The following is an 18,801-nucleotide window of genomic DNA, read 5'->3' on the forward strand; positions in this document are numbered from 1 at the left end:
TTTTTTTTGGTTTTTCTCCGGTACCAGGAACCGAACTCACGACCTTGCGCTTGCCAGGCAGGCGCTTTTGCCGCTGAGCTAAATCCCCAGCCTCCACAAACTGTAAGCTAAATAAACCTTTCCTTCCTTCACTTCGGGCGTCGGGTATTTTATCTCAGCAACGAGAGAAAAGTAACCAAGACGTGTACACATTACAGTACCCCAGAAAGTAAGTGGCATTGCCCTCAAAAACCCTCACACATTTTTGCATTGATGTTTGCGGGTCTGTAGTTCTCTCTCCCCGTACTGTGTTTGTTCTAACGGTAGCAGTGAGCTGGGAAGCAGTCCACTGGCTTCTGTCTTTTGAAAAGGACTGTGAGAACTGGTACGGTTTCTTCCTTAACTATCTGGTCAGATCCACCAGGGAACCTGTTTTGGGGGGTTACGCATCATGAAGTCCAAGTGTTCAATCCCGAGGCCACTTCCAATGTCCCCTCCTCTGTGTGGGCTGCGATGGACTGCGTCCTCTGTCCCGGAGGACCCGGCCCCTTTCCTCCGAGCTCCCACCTTGCGGACACAGCTGTTCCCGACTGTGATGTCGTCTTGGGAACGTCGGGCACACGGCGACAACGAGGCCTCTTCACTTGGGCCCAGCCGAGGGCCTCTGTCTGCAGCAGCCTGTGGCAGTGGGGCTCGGGGAGACTCCGTGCGCCCACCCTGGGGGTGCTGGCAGGTGGGGCTGCCCCCCGAGCCTACCTTTTGTTGGTGTCCCTCAGCCCTGAGCGACACCCCCAGCCCTATTCACCGCTACTCAGTAACAGAACTGATTTTCTAAAAAACTTCACTAGGAGAGCAAAGGGCTCATCCGGTTGAACTGTATTTATTGGCCCCTTCCTGCTAAGCTCTAGCCAGCGCTGTCGGGGTGCACACCCCTGATTCTACCACTCAGAAGGCTGATGGGGGGTGGAACTCATGAGTTTAGGCTGGCCTGGGCTACACTGTGAGTTCCAGGCCAACATGAACTACAAACAAAAAAACAAAATCAGAACTAATAGCAGCATAAAAAAGTTCTTGCCAGTGGGATACACAATGCAAAGCTGGGTCGCATTTGTGGGGCAGCTCCTTCTGAAAGGGACTGTCCTCTCTCCTCTTCTTTCCTGCTTAGGATGCAGGTGTGCCAGCTGAGGCTACAGCAATCCTACTGGGCCCACAGCGGAAGACACTTCCGTTGTTGACCCTGACAGGACGCCAGCCCTGAACGGTTACCTTCAGGGCTTTAGCAGTAACAGAGACCATCACTCTGTTAAAGCCTGGGCATGCTCAAGGAAGCACGCTGGCCGCGCCCAGGTCCCGTGTCTTCCTGGTGACCGGCCCGCCCGAAGTGGCAGCGCTGTGCAGGGACCCTGCCGTGACACAGGCCCTCGGGCCGCGTCTCCTGGCACCAGGTGGACTCTGAGGGCTGTGCGGGGAACGACAGGGCGAGATGCAGGTAAACATGTAGGCCTCCACAGACACGACTTTTCTGCTTTTGTTTTTTAGTACTGAGGATTGAAGCCAGGACCTTCACACTGAACTTAACCCTCAGCCCTTTTTATCTTGTGATGCAATTTATCTTGCTAGGTCCGCTAAGCTGCCGAAGTTGGGCTGGAACTTGTCATCCTCCTGCCTCAGCCTCCCAGAGTTTTGGGATTACAGATGTGCACCATGTTGGGCCCAGAGGCAGGATTTTTGTTTTGCTTTGTGTTAATGGTAGTAAAGTTGTACCTGCTCTGGAGTGTGGGCCAAGTAGAAGCAGGAAAAGACGCACACCCTACAGCATAAGGGTGGGCAAAAACGCAAGAGGAAACACAGTGGCCTAGAGGCAGGAATTCTTAACCTCGCCCCCTCCTAGACTAGTACCTGGCACAAAGGAAATGCTCGATGAACATTTAAAAAATGAATCCCTGCTCACATCAAACTTGTGGGGATCCTCCTGCCTCAGTCTGCCGAGTGCTGGGATTACAGGCCTGTGGCATTCTGCCTAAGAATTTTTTCTTTTCGGGGGTGTCTTTTTGAGACAGGGTCTTGCTATGCAGTTCAGGCTGGCTTCAAACTCAAAAGCCACCCTCCTGCCTCAGCCTCTCGGATGTTGGGATTACAGGTGTGCGTGCTACCACGCCTGGCTTCTCATAGCCTCTTTTAGCTGGAGGTATGTATCTCAACAGTACATTACACACACAAATTACTTAGAGATAACCATTTCTTTCAGCACTAAGGGTTGAATCCACGGCCTCTGCAGTGCCCGGAGCCACATCTCAAGCCCCCTTTCAATGCAGAGAGACAATCTTGCTAAACTGCCCAAACTGGTCTCACACTGGAGATTCCTGACTCAGCCCTGGGACTGCAGACGTGTGCCCCATGCCTGGCTAAACGCAAACTTTCATAACCGGAATGCAGCCTTAATTTGTATGTGCTGGTTTAAGATAACTACATTTATAATTTTATGAAGAGACAGTGTAAATTAATAAAGATCTTCAACGTCGCAGCGTGTTAACAGGCTCCACAGTACCCTGCGCTGCACGCGTAGGGATGAGCTAAGAAGCTTTGCAGAGACACATGACGCGATTGCCCGGAAACCGCGTTACGAGGCAATCTGGAGGCCAGCTCCCAAAAAGACAGGTCCCTCTGCGTCACCCAGAAGGAGTCAGCTACAGCACTACTATGTAACTGCGGGTGTATAACATATAGAGAGTATTTGCTAAAATTAGAACGATGACTGATAAAAGCAGACAAAATAAGTCTGGTGGATTATTTCTGGAATCCAGAAAAAGAGCTAAGATTAAGAATCTATTAGTGTTTCACCAGTAACACTGCTCTAAGGAAAAGGAAGATTATGGTGGGTAGACATAATTACTTTGTTTTTCACAACAGCTAGAGGCTGGGACTGACATAAACACATATTTCTGAGTCCTCTGAGGCAGGGCCTAGCTCCATTAGTGTAGGCTGATTGGGCTTGGTATTTTGGCATAGGAAGCCAGCGCAAAACTAGTGCAAGGAAGCACATGGTGCCAGGTGTGGTGGTGCACACCTGTAATCCCAGCACTCGGGAGGCTGAGGCAGGAAGATCACCGTGAGTTTGAGCCTGGCCTACACTACATGGCGATACCCTGTCTTAAAAAAAAGAGAGAGAGAGAGAGAGAGATAGTACACGGTCTCAGCACGGGAAAAGGAAAGGTGTTCTGAAGAGGAGCAGAGCAGTTGCAGATAGGCGAGGCTGGCCCATGTCGGCAAAACTTGTAGAACATGTGCTGTTTCTCTTTTAAGACAAAAGACGTCCATGTATGAGCTGTTTTTCTAACTAAAACCTCAACCTCCAGGTTTAATTGCAGTGCTGGCACTCTGTGGTAAGTAAGTGGGTTGTGGGTTGCAGTTTGAGCATGTGTCTCTGAAAGGTTCACCATCACTGGGGTAGCCAGCTGAAAGCTATTTGACAGAGAAAGTAGCTGGTTAGTGGGAATGAAGCAGGTATTTCTTTTTTTGATGCAGAGTTTCACTAGGTAGCCTAGGTTGGCCTTGAAATCATGGTGATTCTCCTGCCTCAGCTTCCCCAGTGCAGGGATTACAGGCATGCACTGCTACATGTGGCTTTTAACTTGTTTGAGACAAGGTCTCACTATATAGCTCAGGCTGGCCCTGAAGTCACTGTGTAGCCCAGTATGTGCTTGTACTGAGTATCTGCTTTGTTCATGAGGAGCGGGAGATGACAGGAACGCAACTCTGCCAAGGCGCCTGTGCTGCGATGCTCCTCTGAGCCTCTGCTGATGCAGAGGCCTGCGCAACCACCCTTCCTCGGGGAGCCCGGCGGCCATGTCCCTGGAAAAGGCAGCTGTTGGAGCTGTCTTCCTAGGTCACTAAGAGGAGGGGCACAGCCCTCTCCTCCTCCTCTGCAGCACAGCTCGGCCCCACCGCGCTGCCTGCGTGGTTCTGTGTGAGTTTCAGTGACAAAAACAGGGCCTCAAACTTGTGATCCTGCCTCAGCCTCCCAAACGCTGGGTTTATAGGCAGGCCTGCGCCACCACACCCAGGTTACATCACCTTTTTTCTCCTTATGCAAATGAGAACATTATACATGATTTGCATTTCTGATTCCCCTATGATTAGAACCGAGAACTGGGGAATTAAAGTGCTAATTTGGGGTAATTTCACTGCGAATTCAATGTTCACCGGAAACATGATCCATCTATCATTTGTAAGACAGATAATACACACATTCTGGAAAAGCATCGGCAAGGACCTTTCAATGGCGTGAACTTACCAGAATTATTTGTGTTTTGTTTTTTGTTTTTTCTTTTTGAGACAGGGTCTCCCTGTGCAGTTCGGGTTAGCCTTGAGCTCACTTTGTAGCCCAGGCTGGTCTTGAACTCAGAGTAATCCTCCTGCCTCAGCCTTCCAAGTGCTGGGATAAAAGGCGTGCAAAACCACGTCTGGCTAGAATTAGTTTAAAAGCCATTATGACTGAAAGAAAAAAATTCAGATGGACTGAGCAGCACTTAGAGCTACTTCGCCTCTCAGCAGGTCTGTACTTACGAAGAGGGTCGGCATGGGCGCGAACACGCCATCCTCCTGCACATGCGGAGTCTTGGGTGGCTCAGTCTCCGTCACATTTTTTGCTTGCGTTTTAGTAAGAGGCGCACTGTTCTCGGCGTGTTTACTGTGCATATTAATGAGGATCTGCTTCATGGCTGCCAGTTCCTGGTGATATATGAAAACAGGGAAATGCTAGTGTGACTTTGGCAAGGGCTAATAATGACTGAGCTTAAAACACTTGTCTTCCTGTAGGAGCAACACTGAAGCAATTACCCTAGAAACGAGAGTGGTGAAACTAACAGCACCAGGCTGGTGACGGGCACTCTACTCGGGAGCTCACACTCGCCACCTGCACCGCAGGCCCATACCGCGCTGGCTGGTGTGCGTGGGGGCCGAGCTGTCCCCCCTGCTTTTCCACACATAGCTGCTGAGTGCATTTATCAGGCACTTAATTTTTTTCCTTCCCTCCTGAGCAACTGCATTTCTTTATGAAGTCTGACAAAGACTGTACGAGGAAGAACCTAAGTTATTTTTTCTTGGCTACTAATTAGCAGTTCAATTTTTTTTTTTTTTTTTTGAGACAAGGGCTTGTTATGTAGCCCAGGCTGGTTTTGAACTCACAGAGATCCTCTTGCCTCAGCCTCCCGAGTGTTGTGATTGCAGGTGTGCACCCTCATGCCTAGCAAGACCTTGCATTTATTCCAAGTTCGGGGGTTCTACAGCCATATTACCCTTTATGCTTTTACAATGCTAAGTGGCACTGACTTCAGTTACCTGGTTGTTTTTTTTCCTCTGCAGTGCCTAGGGTGGAACCCAGGGCCTTCTGCAGGCTAGGTCAGTGCCAGGAGAGCCACACCCAGGCCTTTCAGTGCCTTTTGAGTGAAAAGTTAATTATGTTGAATTCTGTAAAGAATTCAGATAAAAATCTGAATCCTTTTCTCATTCCTTTTCTATAGGTCTGTTTTGCCCATGTAAAAACCTTTGGTCTGACACCTATGATTCATTACTGACCTGATTCATCAAACACAAGTTATGGAGAGATGACCAACTAAACTTTACTTCTCTGTAGAGCAGCGGGAGGCTGTGTAATTTTTTCCTATGACTTTATTTCATCTTCATGCCAAGACAAAACTTACGGCAAGAGAAGGGTGCTCTGCTCCCTGCCTCTAATCTGTTTATAGACAGAGCTCTGTGTCAGAGCAAGTTCCTACAGGCCTTCCTTTGCTGGCTGTCATTAGTTCTATTTAGAACCGGCGAGCTCGAGTGGGTATTTTAAACCCGAGCTGCCGAGTGTAGGCCACACGGACTTCACAGGCTGCAGGGCCAGGCCAGGGGCCCGGAACGGCGGCTGGGCTCCCTCCGCTCCCCTCCACAGTGCTCGTAAGCACGGTTCACCTTACGACACTGCCACGCCGCCATGCTGTCACTGGTGGCTCTCAAGATGGTCATTTAATTTATATCCTCCCCACAGCGATGAATACGGCCACTGATTTCATGTTAAGTATGTCTGGTGTGTGGCAGATTTTAGCTCCTGTTCTACTTACCAAATGATGTCTCCCAGCATATCAAGTTCGTAACTTTTTTTGCGTGTTTTCAAAAATTTTATTAGTACATGTCAGATACACATGATGACCGCGTTCGTCAGGGAGTGTGCACCTCCGCACACTCGCTTCTTTCCCCCTTCCTCCCTTCAATCGCTCTTCCCCTCATGTACAAAGCTTTGTTTCCATTTTTTCCTTTTTTTCCCTTGTCCCTTCTTTCTTTTCCTCCTCCGTTAACTTTCAAGAAGTTTGTCTTTTGTCTTGACGTAAAGATAAAATAATAGGAAAGAATCACCTTCAACAAACCTACCAGAGCCGGGCCTGGGGGCGCATGCCAGTAATCCCAGCACTCGGAAGGCAGGAGGATCGGAGAGTTTGAGACCAGCCTGGGCTACACAGTGAGCTCAATGCCAGCCTGAACTGCATGGTGAGACCCTGTCTCAAAAAGACAAACAAAACAAAAGAAAACCTACCAGGATTGCATAGATAAATAAGGTGAAGGTGAGGTTAGTTCATTACAGTTGTTGGGGAGCGGGGGGCAGAGACGGAGAGGGGAGACCAAAGGCAGGAGCCGAGTATCAAAGGAGGAGACTTTGCCCCCCAGGGCTCCGCAGGAGGCGGTGTTGCTCTTTGGCTGTCCTCTGTGGCTGATGTAGTTGCAGGTACAGGAAGCAGATCATCCTCCACGTTGGTCAGATCAGAAGGCAAATTCATGTCTTTGCCTTATTCAGAGAGGATCACCCTAATCTGAGGTGTAGATCGTAGCACTTTTTCTTCTCAGCAGTACTGGGGACTGAACCCAGGGCCTTCGCACTGAGCTACAACCCCAACCTTTTAAAAATTTTTTTAACAAAAGGTTTTGAGACAGGGTCTTTTTTTTTTTTTGGTTTTTCTCCGGTACCAGGAACCGAACTCACGACCTTGCGCTTGCCAGGCAAGTGCTTTTGCCGCTGAGCTAAATCCCCAGCCCCTTGAGACAGGGTCTTAACAAGTTGCTAAGTTGCCTGGGCTAAGCTTTACCTTGTGATCCTCCTGCCTCAGGCTCTAAGTGCCAGGACTACAGGTGTGTGCCTTTACACTTGACAATAGATTACTTTTGCTTACCCAGCAGTATGAATAACATTAGCATGGTTTGTGAAATCCAGGTAAAGAAGTTTTTTTTTCATTTTTTATTTTTACTTTTTTTGTTTATTTGTTTGGAAATAGGGTCTCATTACGTATCCCAGGCTGGCCTTAAACTTATGGCAATCCTCCTGCCACAGCCTCTTGAGTGCTGGCATTATAGGCATGTGCCACTATACCTGGCAAAAAAACATTAAAAGCAACAAAATTCTGTAAAATTCCTATTAGGATTACATAGGTATAGTGGATACTCAACATTTAGAGTACATTATTTTCAGTTTTATAATGTTTGGCTTATGATTCCTTTTATATCAATGATAAATATGCAAGACGAAACCTCACTTCAACATCAGATAGTACCCATGATACCATAATACACAGAGTACAGAGAATCAAGCAGATGTCATGGAATATTTTCGTATTAGGCTAGAAGTCCGACATGCCTATTCTCGATGTGATCATTCACTAAGGAAACTTGGCCTGCTGTGGTTCAGAGTGTCAGGCTCCTGCTGATAACATATATGCTTGTGTTACCTTCCTGAATTTTGGTCAGGATGGTAAGTGCTTGATTATGTTTATTTTGTGTTTCTGCTGGGAGGTTGAGCAGCTTTTCATCCATTTGAGAGTCTTTCCTTATCTGTTGATATCTTTGGTCCATTTTTCTACTGGGTAAATGGTCCCTTTCCTATACATTTATTTTTTGGTCTTTTTGAGGCAGTTCTGCTATGAGGTTCAGGTTGGCCTCAAACTTGCAGCAATTCTTCTGCCTCAGCCTTCTGAGTGCTGGGATTGCAGATGTGCACCCCCACACTTGGCCATTTTCCTATATATTTCCTATATATTTCCCCTGCTTCATCAACTTAGAAATTGTGTTCAAAAATAGTTATAAAAATTCCTATATTTTAACAATTTAGGAATATTGTTCACTGTAAAATTCAAATCCTGTAAAACTGCCTTGCCCCAGTTTTACCTTTTAGCTCATTTGAGATCTTTAGATACTATTCTGTGCTACAGTCCGATTCACAATCATCACTAATTCTGATATGCTTTCATACTAATCATTATTCTGCAGTGCCCTGCATGGCCAGGCAAGCAAGCACTCTACCACTGAGTTATGTTCCCAGCAAACACTGATTTTCAAGGAGGGAACAGCACAGCCAGGTGTGTGGGTGCATACCTGTGATGCTAGCACTTGGCAGGCTAACGCAGGGGATTCCGAGTACAAGTGCTGTCTGGAAAGGTGACCGAGAACTCTGGTAAGCACAAGGTCCTGAGTTCGATTCCCACAACAAAAAAAGATTAGTGAGAACCTGCTCAAAAAGAGGGTGGGGGCTGAAGATATAGCTCAGTGTGAGGGCTTTAAGCTCAATCCTAGGTACTGAGAAAAAGAAGTTAATAGTACAGTAACTGTAGCGTATCAAATACGTATGAAATTATCATAGTGACAATAAATATATCACTCATCAAGCTTTGGAAGTGAAGAACTGATCATGGAATTGAAACTCGGAATAACACTAAAATGAAACAAAACGGGAAGGACTTCTTCATGACCCTTCCAGACGATTATGACAATGATGATTACCGCCAAGCAACCCCCACGAGGGAGAGAAACTGATCTCTGGAATCCACAGCACGGATCTTGGCCATTTAGCATTAACTATTTGCATAGTGGTGGCATAGTCAAGCCGCTCAACTGCAGAGCAGCTGCTTAACAGTACTGCATAGCTGATGCCAATAAACTGCTCAAAGTTGTAAGCTCTGCAAAGATGCTGGCAAGGGGACACATAGATAGCATGTCTCGATGGAAATAGCTCTGACAAGGGTAATGCAAACTATGTGCCCCACGCAGGCTAAACACAGTGCTTTTACATAGGAACAACAGCACCTCACGCCAAGTCTGCCAGAGAATTCTGAGTATCTTCTGCTTCAGAAGACAGGAAGTTTAAAGGAATCAACCTTATTTAAGCCAACTATCAGCACATTTAAAAAAAGTATTTTATTATGGGGATTTTCAAAGACGGAGACAGTGGAGAGCTTAGCATTCCCAGTTTCTACTCCCTAACTTCAACAACTATCATCATTTTGTCAGTGTTACTTATTTAAACGAACCCTTTATTGAGATATAATTCACCCATTTAAAGAAATATTCCTCTGTGTGTGTGTGTGTTATTGGGGATCGAACACAGGGCCTTTGCACTAGGCTACAGTCCAGGCTTTAGATTTTTAAAATTTTGAAGCAGGGTCTCACCAAGTTGCTAAGCTGCTTAGGCTGGGCTTAAACTTGTGATCATCCTGCCTCAGCCTCCCAGAGTGAGGCGCTAAGAGGTAGGTGTCACTATGCCCAGCTGGATGGTTTGTAGCATACAGACAGGACCAAGGGTAACAGCAATTTGACTTTGGATTTTAAAAAATACCTATGTATGTATGTTTTCTTTTTCTTCAGATTTTATTTTACTAACACATGTTGTAGCACATGCGGTTTATAATCATCCTCAGGAACGGTTACGTGTCTACACCACAGCTTGCTTCTTTTTTAATCCCCTTCCCCTCGCTCTCTCCTATTCCAGTTCCCCGATCCCAGTTTTCATTCCTGCTGCTGTTAATCCTGGCTCACCTTACGTTAGCTGCGGTTCTTAGGCTCCTGCGCAGGGCACGTCTTTGCTCTTATTTACCTTCTCCCGCCCCCTCACCCGTCACCCTGTTCCCTTGGTCCTCTTCCCTACTGCAAGAGCTCCATCCCCTTGTCCCTTTCTAGCCATCTTTGTTATTCTGTTTGTACTCTGCCTCACTCAAATGAGAGATACCATATAGTATTTAAGTTTGTGTGTCAGGTTTATTTAACATTATATTATATATTGTATGAATGTGTGTTTTCTTGAGATAGGATCTTGCCATATAGTTCAGACTGGCGTCAAGCTTGAGGTAACCCTCCTGCCTCAGCTTCCCAAGTGTGGGTGTGTGCATCCATGCCAGACAGATCGAGAGTATTCTGACTTAACAGTGGTGTGCGAATGATGCACATTCAGTGGAAAGTGTACTCTGAATTCTTACTTTTGACTGTTTTGGGCTAGAAACATGAAGAGCAGTACTCCTTCTTGACACCAGGCAGTTGCAGTGAGCCAAGCAACTGCACTCTGCAGTCCAATGCACTTCCGCCGGACACGGACAGTGAGCACCCACACAGCCCCGCTGCTGTCACTGCGGCATAACATTAAATAAATACTTTATTCAGGTGTTTGATATTTTAATATAAAGCAGGCTTGGTGTTAGATAATTTTGCTGGAATGCAAGTTTAAGGCAGCCTGGAGAAACGCCGGCGTTTGGCAGGCCAGGTGTGCTAACTCCTGGCGGGCTGCAGGCATGCAGCAAAGAAAGCCTGGTTGCTTCAGCTGTTCCCCCTCTGTCCTGCCACGTAGCCACCCCTTGGGCCCTGAAGGATCGTTCACCTGCTTTCTCTCGTAGGCATCCCTGCTGTAGAATTCACACATCAATACAAGCATATTTACGTGACCTTCTGTGATGAGCTTCTGTCCTTCAGCGTAATGTCTTCAAGGTCCCTCTGTACTGTAGCATGTACCAGTGATTTACTCCTAATTCCTAAAATAACCCTGAACTGCATGGGCATGTTATCGGTGTGTCACTCATGTGTGAGTTTTCTGTTCACGTGCTTCAGTTTCTCTTGGGCATAATCTGAGTAGAACTGCTGGGACATACGTAACTGTGTTTAACCATTTGAGGAACTCTGAGGATTATCCTGTCAAACTGCTGTCTGTATTTTCTTACCAGACATTTCCCCGCTTAAAATAATTTAAAGCACACTTTGGACCTCAGATTGTTATATGGATAAATAGTTTCAGTAGGGATTTTAACTGAGCACCTTTTTTTCCCAGAGCCCAGCGCTAGGGGTATAGCTCAGTGGTATAGTGCCTGCCTAGCACGTGTGGTTTGATCCCCGGTGCTGATAAAAAATGTCGGAAAGAAAATGTAAATGTCATTGGAAGCTGTTCATCCCATACTCTTCAGTGCGCCGTAAGAATTTTACGTTACCAAAACAAACAACAGACAGATAGGTTTTGTACGGCAAAGATGTTAGAAAATAGTATCAGTGTTTGCAGCTGCAAGCAGCCATTTCTAGCCTTTCAGCCTCTGCATCTAAACACGCACACAGCACCCGCTCCCATCTGCGGATGAACCTAGCCCCAGCCGTGCTGCTCTACCTCAGCACTAGCAGGGAAAGATTTTAGGGCTGGAAGGGGAAAGAGGGCAGGAATTACCATTCACTGAGTGTCTACAGTGTGCCAGGCTTTGTGCTAAGTATTTCATGTAAGAATTTAATTCTCTCCCAAATACCAACAGGTAAAAACTGAGGCTTAGCAGGCTGATGAAATTTAGTCAAGTTCACTTAACTACTAAGACGTGAAAGCAACATTTAAATGCAGGTCTTTCTGCATTCAGAGCTGTCATTACTTACACAATAATGCAGATAACTTCCACTAAGGTGTTTGAATATACCCAGTTTCAGATTTGGAAGGGACCTTCAACTTATTTAACCCAGCAATTACACACGATTAACCCCCCATGTATACATATAGTGAATTAGTGCACTGTACCCCCTAAACATGTATCAGCTAAGAAAGACATCTTGCAAATTAAAAAAATGCTGGGATTCTATTTCACTCCAGAAAGATGGCTGTTATTAAGAAATCCACCAACAGCAAATCCTGTGGGGCTGTGGGTAAAAAGGAACTCTTCTCCACTGTTGTGGGAGTGTAGACTGGTGCAACCACCATGGAAATCAGTGTGGAGAATCCTCAAAAAGCTAAACCTAGAGGTTCCATTCGATGCAGCTAGTCCCCTTCTTGGTATCTTCCCCAAAGAATTAAAAAGCATCATACCACAGCGATACATGCACACCCATGTTTATAGTGGCACAATTTGTAATAGCTAAATCTTGGAAACAGCCCAAGTACCCATCGACTGATGAACAGATAACGGTGTGCTCTTTTATAGTCTGTTATAAAGAAGGATAAGCTTGAGACATTTCTAGCTCAGTGCATGTACCTTGAGACCATACTCCAGTGAAGTAAATTGGAAACGTGTGTAAATACTGCACTGTTTCTCTAGTGTAAGAAACTGAAAGTGTAAGTAAGGACCAAAACATATAACAGGTATTGTGAAATGGTACGAAAATGTTCAAATGAGAAGGTGAACAAGGGAAGGGAAAGGGGGAAAGATAAGACAGGACAAGAAAATAAACAACACAAGGTAAAAAAAAAGGCATCTCCTATGACTGAAAGGCTGAAAAATGAAGACAAATTAGCTATCAATGTATGTTTTCCTTCCTGTACTATAATACCAAACACCCAAATCAAAACCAAACCAAACCAAACCAAACCCAAAACAACAAAATATCAACTGAAGGGTGGTTGGGCATGGTGGCGCATGCCTGTAATCCCAGCACTCTGGAGGCTGAGGCAGGGGAATCGTTCGTTGTGAGCTCAAGGCCAGCCTGAACTGCATAGAGACCCTGTTTCAAAAAGACCAAAAAAAAAAGGAAGGTGTCTCCTTTTGATTGAATTCCAACCTTTGGAGACATGTACAACAAGTCTCTCACTGCTTGTTTTGAATTTTTATCTTTGTCTTATCTTCCCTAAATAACCCCAGTTCATTCATCTCTCTTATTACTGTGAAGCATGCTTTCATCGTCCTGATTGTTTCCCTTAGATTGTCTCCTAGCAATCACAGTTCAGGTCTACAACAAAATCAAGACTTAGCTACGGCCGAGCAGAGTGGGTCTTGCTCCTCTTTCCGCTGCATTTGGGATGACATCAACAGTGTCGGAGCCATACCCCATTTGTGAGTGGAAGCTTTGTGAGAGCGCTAGTGTGACACCAAAGGGGAGATAACTGTGTGTCACAGCCTCAGGGACATAACTAACTCCTGGGACCTTCTTTCCTGAGCCTGGATATAATCTCAGGCTCCCTCTCTGCAGTGGTGCAGGTGGAAGACAGTGTCAATAACTGCAGTAGGCTCCTGAGTTGAACTCTACAGCTATTATTTTTAAATTAATAAGTAGATTTCATTTCTTAGGATGGTTTTAGGTTTCCAGAAAAACCAAACAGATGCTACAGTTTCCATACACCTCAGCCTGACTCCACACAGTGTCCCTAGGTATTAAGATCTCACACTAGTATGGTCCATTCCTTACTATCAGCCATTGCTGACCTGGACGCCAGTGTGGGAACTTGATTCTATTCTGACCGATGGGTCTGCCCAGAGCCTTTAGCTCACCTCATGACTGTGCAACACCATGATTTTCTTTTCTTTCTTTCTTTCTTTCTTTCTTTCTTTCTTTCTTTCTTTCTTTCTTTTTTTGTCTTTTTGAGACAGGGTCTCACTATGCAGTTCAGGCTGGCCTTCAGCTCACTTTGTAGCCCAGGCTGGTCTCGAACTCACAACGATCCTCCTGCCTCAGCCTCCTGAGTGCTTGGATTACAGGTGTGCACCACCACGCCTGGCTCACCATGGTTTTCAGACTCTTGGTCCTTCTTTGGCATCCGGCATTCATGTCCCCTAAAGCCTGCTTTTGAGCAAGCACACTGCTTTCCCTGGCTTAACAGTCCTCATGCCATTGCTGGCCTTCACTGATTCAGTATAAGCTGACAGGTTTGGAGCTTGTTTCTGCTAACTTTCAGCACTGGCTCAGACTATGCCTGATGCTTCACTCTGAGCACTGGTTTTTAGAGCACGGCTCATGCCAGTGCCTGTATTTTTTCCATGATGTATTCCTATAATTTTTCTTTTAGTGTGTTAGCCCCTTGGTATGGGATCAATGAGTTAAGTTTATATCAAAACACTGCCAGGACGGTTCCTAACAATTACGACCATAATGATCTCATGTCATTGTTAGGGTTTTCTTTGGGCTGACGCACGTTCCCAGAGCCTCAGAGTTTGGAGGTCGTGAGTGTACGCGTGTCTCTCTACATCCGGCAATTGTTCGGTCTGTTATAAGCTGCTGCTATTCTAAGAGAGCCATAAAAGCATAGGGTTAGCAGTGACAATAAGGGGTCAGTTTTTATTCCTTGCAGAGTAATATAATTCTATTTAAAAGTCAGAGAAGTAGAATCCTATTTAAAAGGAAAAAAATGCACTGGGAAAATGTACATTTCATTCTTAAAAAAACACTAGAAAGTGACAGATCTCTATGACACACAATAGATACAAAAATGTGATAAAAAAGATAAAAGGGGATATATACACACAGATAAAATATTTTTATGATGAGATATTAGATTGCTTCACACAAGACACTTGCAGGATGTAACAAAGGCATTTGTAGTTTTAAAGAAGATAAAAAGATTAAAGAAGAAGGCTTAATACTTTAGGAAGCCAAAACAATTCTGACCTAGTTCTATCAGGTTCTATACAAGTCTGTATAAACTTTATGGTCTACAGAATACACTCTAAAAGAAATCCAAGGGCTGGGGAGACAGCTCAGCGGCACAGCGCTTGCCCTGCAAGCATCAGGTCGTGAGTTTGACTCCTGGTACCAAATAAAATAAAAGTAACAAAAGGAAACATAAGTGTTTTTTATATAACTCACAACTGAGGTAAGTTAATATTCCGCAGAACTCTGAGATTAAGCTGCCGCTTCTGTGAACTCAGTCTAAGAAGAGTAATATATATAATACTGGAAGACGGATGCAAAATAAAATTAGTAAATACTGTGCAAAGAAAACTGTGAAGATATAAAAAAGATTTTTAACAAAGCAATGCTGGGGATCAAATCAAGGGCCTCATGCATGCTATGCAAATGTCCTACCTCTGACCTGAAGCCTCAGCTAAGCTATAAATATTTTTTTTGTTTTGGTACTGGGAACTGAACTCAGGGCCTTGCGCTTGCCAGGCAGGGGCTGTGCTGCTGAGCTACATCTCTGGCCCTAAGCTATACATATTAAACATTTTTATTATTTACTAATTTGCTGTAAAGTATCTATTTTGGGGGGAAAGCCTAATCTCTTGATTATTAGATGGCACAAGCAAAGGTCACTGTTCTCAGTGTGAAGGGATAATTTAAAGCTTTTCTCTGAATCCTTATTCTCGGATACATTTGGTTGAAAGCGATGTATAATTGTTCCCTGAGTATAACATAATTGATCTGAAAGCATTTTAAACACTTTGGTAGAAAGACGCTTTAAAAATTCAAGATAGGGGCTGGGGATTTAGCTCAGCGGCAAAGCGCCTGCCTGGCAAGCGCAAGGTCGTGAGTTCGGTTCCCGGTACCAGAGAAAAACCAAAAAAAAAAAAAAAAAAAAAAAAAAAAAAAAAAAAAAAAAAATTCAAGATAATTTTACTCACACACCTTTATACAGAAAAAATTTAAAAGGCATTATTTTTTGATTTTTGCAGACAGGGTGTTGCTATGTAGCCCAGACTGGGCTTGAACTTGCAGTGATCCTCCTGCCTCAGGCTCCCAAGTGTTGGGATGACACCTGGTGAAAAAATAAGCATTCTACAACCTTATAGGTTAACGTGACATATTATATACGTGTGTTTTAGATTTTTCACTACCACAGTTATCTGCCAGCCTCTCCACCCTCGTTGCTTCCTGCCTTTTTTTTTTTTTTTTTTGATAAAGGGCATTTATTTATTTATTTGTGAGGCAGGGTCCTCCTATGCAGCCCAGGCTAGCCTCAAACTTGCAGGGATCAGCTGGGCATGGTGGTACATGTCCGTAATCGAAGCAGAGGCAGGAAGACTGCCTTGAGTTCAGAGCTATCCTGAATTAGAGTAAGGCTCTGTCTCAAACAAACAAACAAATAAACAAATAAACCCAAACTAAAAAAAAAAAAAAACTTGCAGTAATCCTCCTGTCTCAGCGTCCTGAGTGCTGGGATTACAGGCATGCACCACCAAGCCCACCTAAAACTGTCTTTCTTTAAAACATTCATTATATTGGCAAATAAAAAAAAGAATTTTTTAAAATTTTTATTTTTAATATTTTTCCTGCTGGAAATGAACCCAGGTCGTACACATTAGTTCTACCACTGAGCTAACCACCTTCCAGCTTTTAAAAAAAAAAAGTGTTTTGCCTAAAGAGCACCATTACTGATGAGAAATGTAATTAAAATCTGAAAAATAATATTTTCATTTAAGGAAAGATTAACTTTTCCATTCAGCAGTTGTTTATTTTTTTTTTAGTCATAGGTGTGTAAGAAATGCAAAAAGGTATTTTTAAGAAAATTTCAAAAACAGTTAACTATAAATTTAAAAGAGTGACGTACACCTAGAAATATGCAATTTGTTGGAACCCTTTATGAAGTGGATTGCCTAAGGGGTACTGGGATGCTGAAATGTCCCTGAAATCTTCCGAGAAATCACGAAGAACATATGAGCTAGAATCCGGGAACATAAGCATACCATAAAAGAATGATAATTACACTGTGACTTCACTTGAGAAACCTGGCTAACTGCAGGGTTCACTGTTTTCTTTTCGTTAAGTGACATGCACTGCCGTAAGAAGCTGGTTATCTTGGACAACGGGAATCAGGCCAGCATCTAGGCAAGTCTGGGGCCTTGCACAGTGTAGGGAGTGAGCAGGGGGAAGTCGGCTAATTCTGGTTACAGAGTCACAGAAGTGGCTGCGGGTCCTGAGAGGTTACTGCCGGAAACACCCAACGAGAGAAGAGCACACCCCGCAAGTCTCAGAAGCAGAGGTCTCATACGTCACACACCCAGTCCTACAACCATCACGTCCTGGGCTTTAGGGGTAGCTGTTTTAGACACATGCTCCGAACACGACTTCCCAGTGGCTACTGTGAAATTGTTCTAGGGTGTATGGAGAATTTGGTGCTTTTCCTAGTTAAGATGGTATTATCAGAGTGAATAAAAAATTTTTTTCACACAGCCTCCTAAGTGCTGAGATTGCAGGCATACGCAGTACACCATGCCTGGCTTTAATGACGCTTGAAGCAGAAGGAAGGGAGGAAAGGGAACACATGTGTTGAGTTACTGTTACACACCAGCTTTACTACACCCCAATCCTTCAAAGTAAACATCACCTTTAGTTTACAGGGATGAAATTATTACCCCAAGAATCCGAAGCTGTTAAGTAGCAGGGCTGCAATATGAATTCAAATCTTGCCTGTCTGCTAGATTTTTCCACCGCATTTCATGGTGCAGGTGACAGAAGGAACACTAAGGTAATTCCAGCCTTCATTTTAAGGACAGAGCTGAACATGAATACATGTACATACAGCACAAGGCATGACATCAACCTAGCTGGCCATCTTTCCCAGAATGCCACTACACGAATACTGAGACAAGATGACAGTTCTTTTATGTTTCTGTAATGTACATTATTCATTTATTACATGGCTATTTCAAATTCATATTTTCCTATCTGGGTGTGGTGGTGTACATCTGGGAGGCTGAGGCAGGAAGAATGAAAGTGTGAGTGGGCAACTTAGTCATTCAGAGAGTCCCTGCCACGAGACTGAAACATGCAAAGAGAGCTAGGGCTGTAGCCCAGTTCAAAGGCCATGGGTTCAATTCCCAGTACTACGAAAACAAAGCAAATATTCCTCAGAACTCTACCTACCATATATCTTTCCACTGGAAAATATTGATTCCACTGCAACGCCTTAAATTCTTACTGCCTGCTGGAGTCTGGACATGTGAACCCCAAGGGTTCCTGTGTTACAGAGGCTGGGTGCCCAGGCTGGCACTACCGGGAATGGTCAGGTCTCCAGGTCCTGGGGCGCGCCAGGCCCTCAGCTGCGTAGTCTCACCATGGGTGGCTGATCTGCTGCAGGGCCAGCAGTAGGGCCAGATGATCATGGGTTCAAACATCTTCACTGCGAGCCAAGACAGGGCTTTGCTTAAAGGGGGTGACACGGCACACCCCTTGTGCCCAGCCCGGCAACTCAGGGACTTAGGGGCCTTGTCTCAAAATGAAACAGAGTAGGGATGCAACTTGGTGCAGAGGTCCTGGCTCACTGCTCAGTACTGAAAACAAAACAACACACATAGTGAAGCACCCTCCAGAAAACAGAGCCTTCTCTAAGTGATCTCAAGTATGTGTTACAGTGACAGAAAACTGACCAGCACAGCCACTGCCAAACCTAGAAACCTACTTTATCCTCACAGAATCTTTTTTTTTTTTTTGGTTTTTTTCCGGTACCGGGAATTGAACTTACAACCTCAAGCTTGCCAGGCAGGCACTGTGCCGCTGAGCTAAATCCCCAGTCCCTCACAGAATCTTTTTACAAAAAGAAGATGCTTTGGGCTCAAGCTAAATCCCTGTGCCATGCAATGGGTCCAGGCTGGTCTTGAACCACTATGGAGTCCATGTTGGCCTCGAACTCGAGGTAATCCTCCTGTCTCAGCCTCCGACTCCTGGGATTACAGGTGTACACCATCAAGCCCAGCTTGGACTGGCTTTCTAAGAGGGGTTTCGTTTTCTTTTTTTTTTTCCGGTACCGGGAAACGAACTCATGATGTCATGCTTGCCAGGCAAGCGCTGTGCCACTGAGCTACCCCACTAAGAGGGGTTTTGTTATGGCTTTGTCTAGATGTCCTCCCAAAGCCTCGT

General features: G+C 45.0%; 1 protein-coding gene across 4 annotated transcripts in view; it reads right to left on the reverse strand.

The window, feature by feature from the left end:
* Window positions 1-18,801, reverse strand: part of Pibf1 (progesterone immunomodulatory binding factor 1) — a 183,720-nt gene that overhangs the window by 2,571 nt on the left and 162,348 nt on the right. For 2 of the 4 annotated variants that reach the window (XM_005374185.2, XM_005374186.2), the window contains exon 17: window positions 4,546-4,710. The exons of 1 other annotated variant lie outside the window; for it this stretch is intronic. In XM_005374185.2, the coding sequence (XP_005374242.1) occupies window positions 4,546-4,710 (165 nt within the window). Of the gene's footprint in view, window positions 1-4,545; window positions 4,711-18,801 lie in introns of those variants that run through there. One more of the 4 variants, XM_005374187.2, reaches the window with a different exon arrangement.

The sequence above is a fragment of the Chinchilla lanigera genome, unplaced genomic scaffold, assembly GCF_000276665.1.
Source record: "Chinchilla lanigera isolate Chin_1 unplaced genomic scaffold, ChiLan1.0 scaffold00003, whole genome shotgun sequence".
Lineage (NCBI taxonomy): Eukaryota > Metazoa > Chordata > Mammalia > Rodentia > Chinchillidae > Chinchilla > Chinchilla lanigera.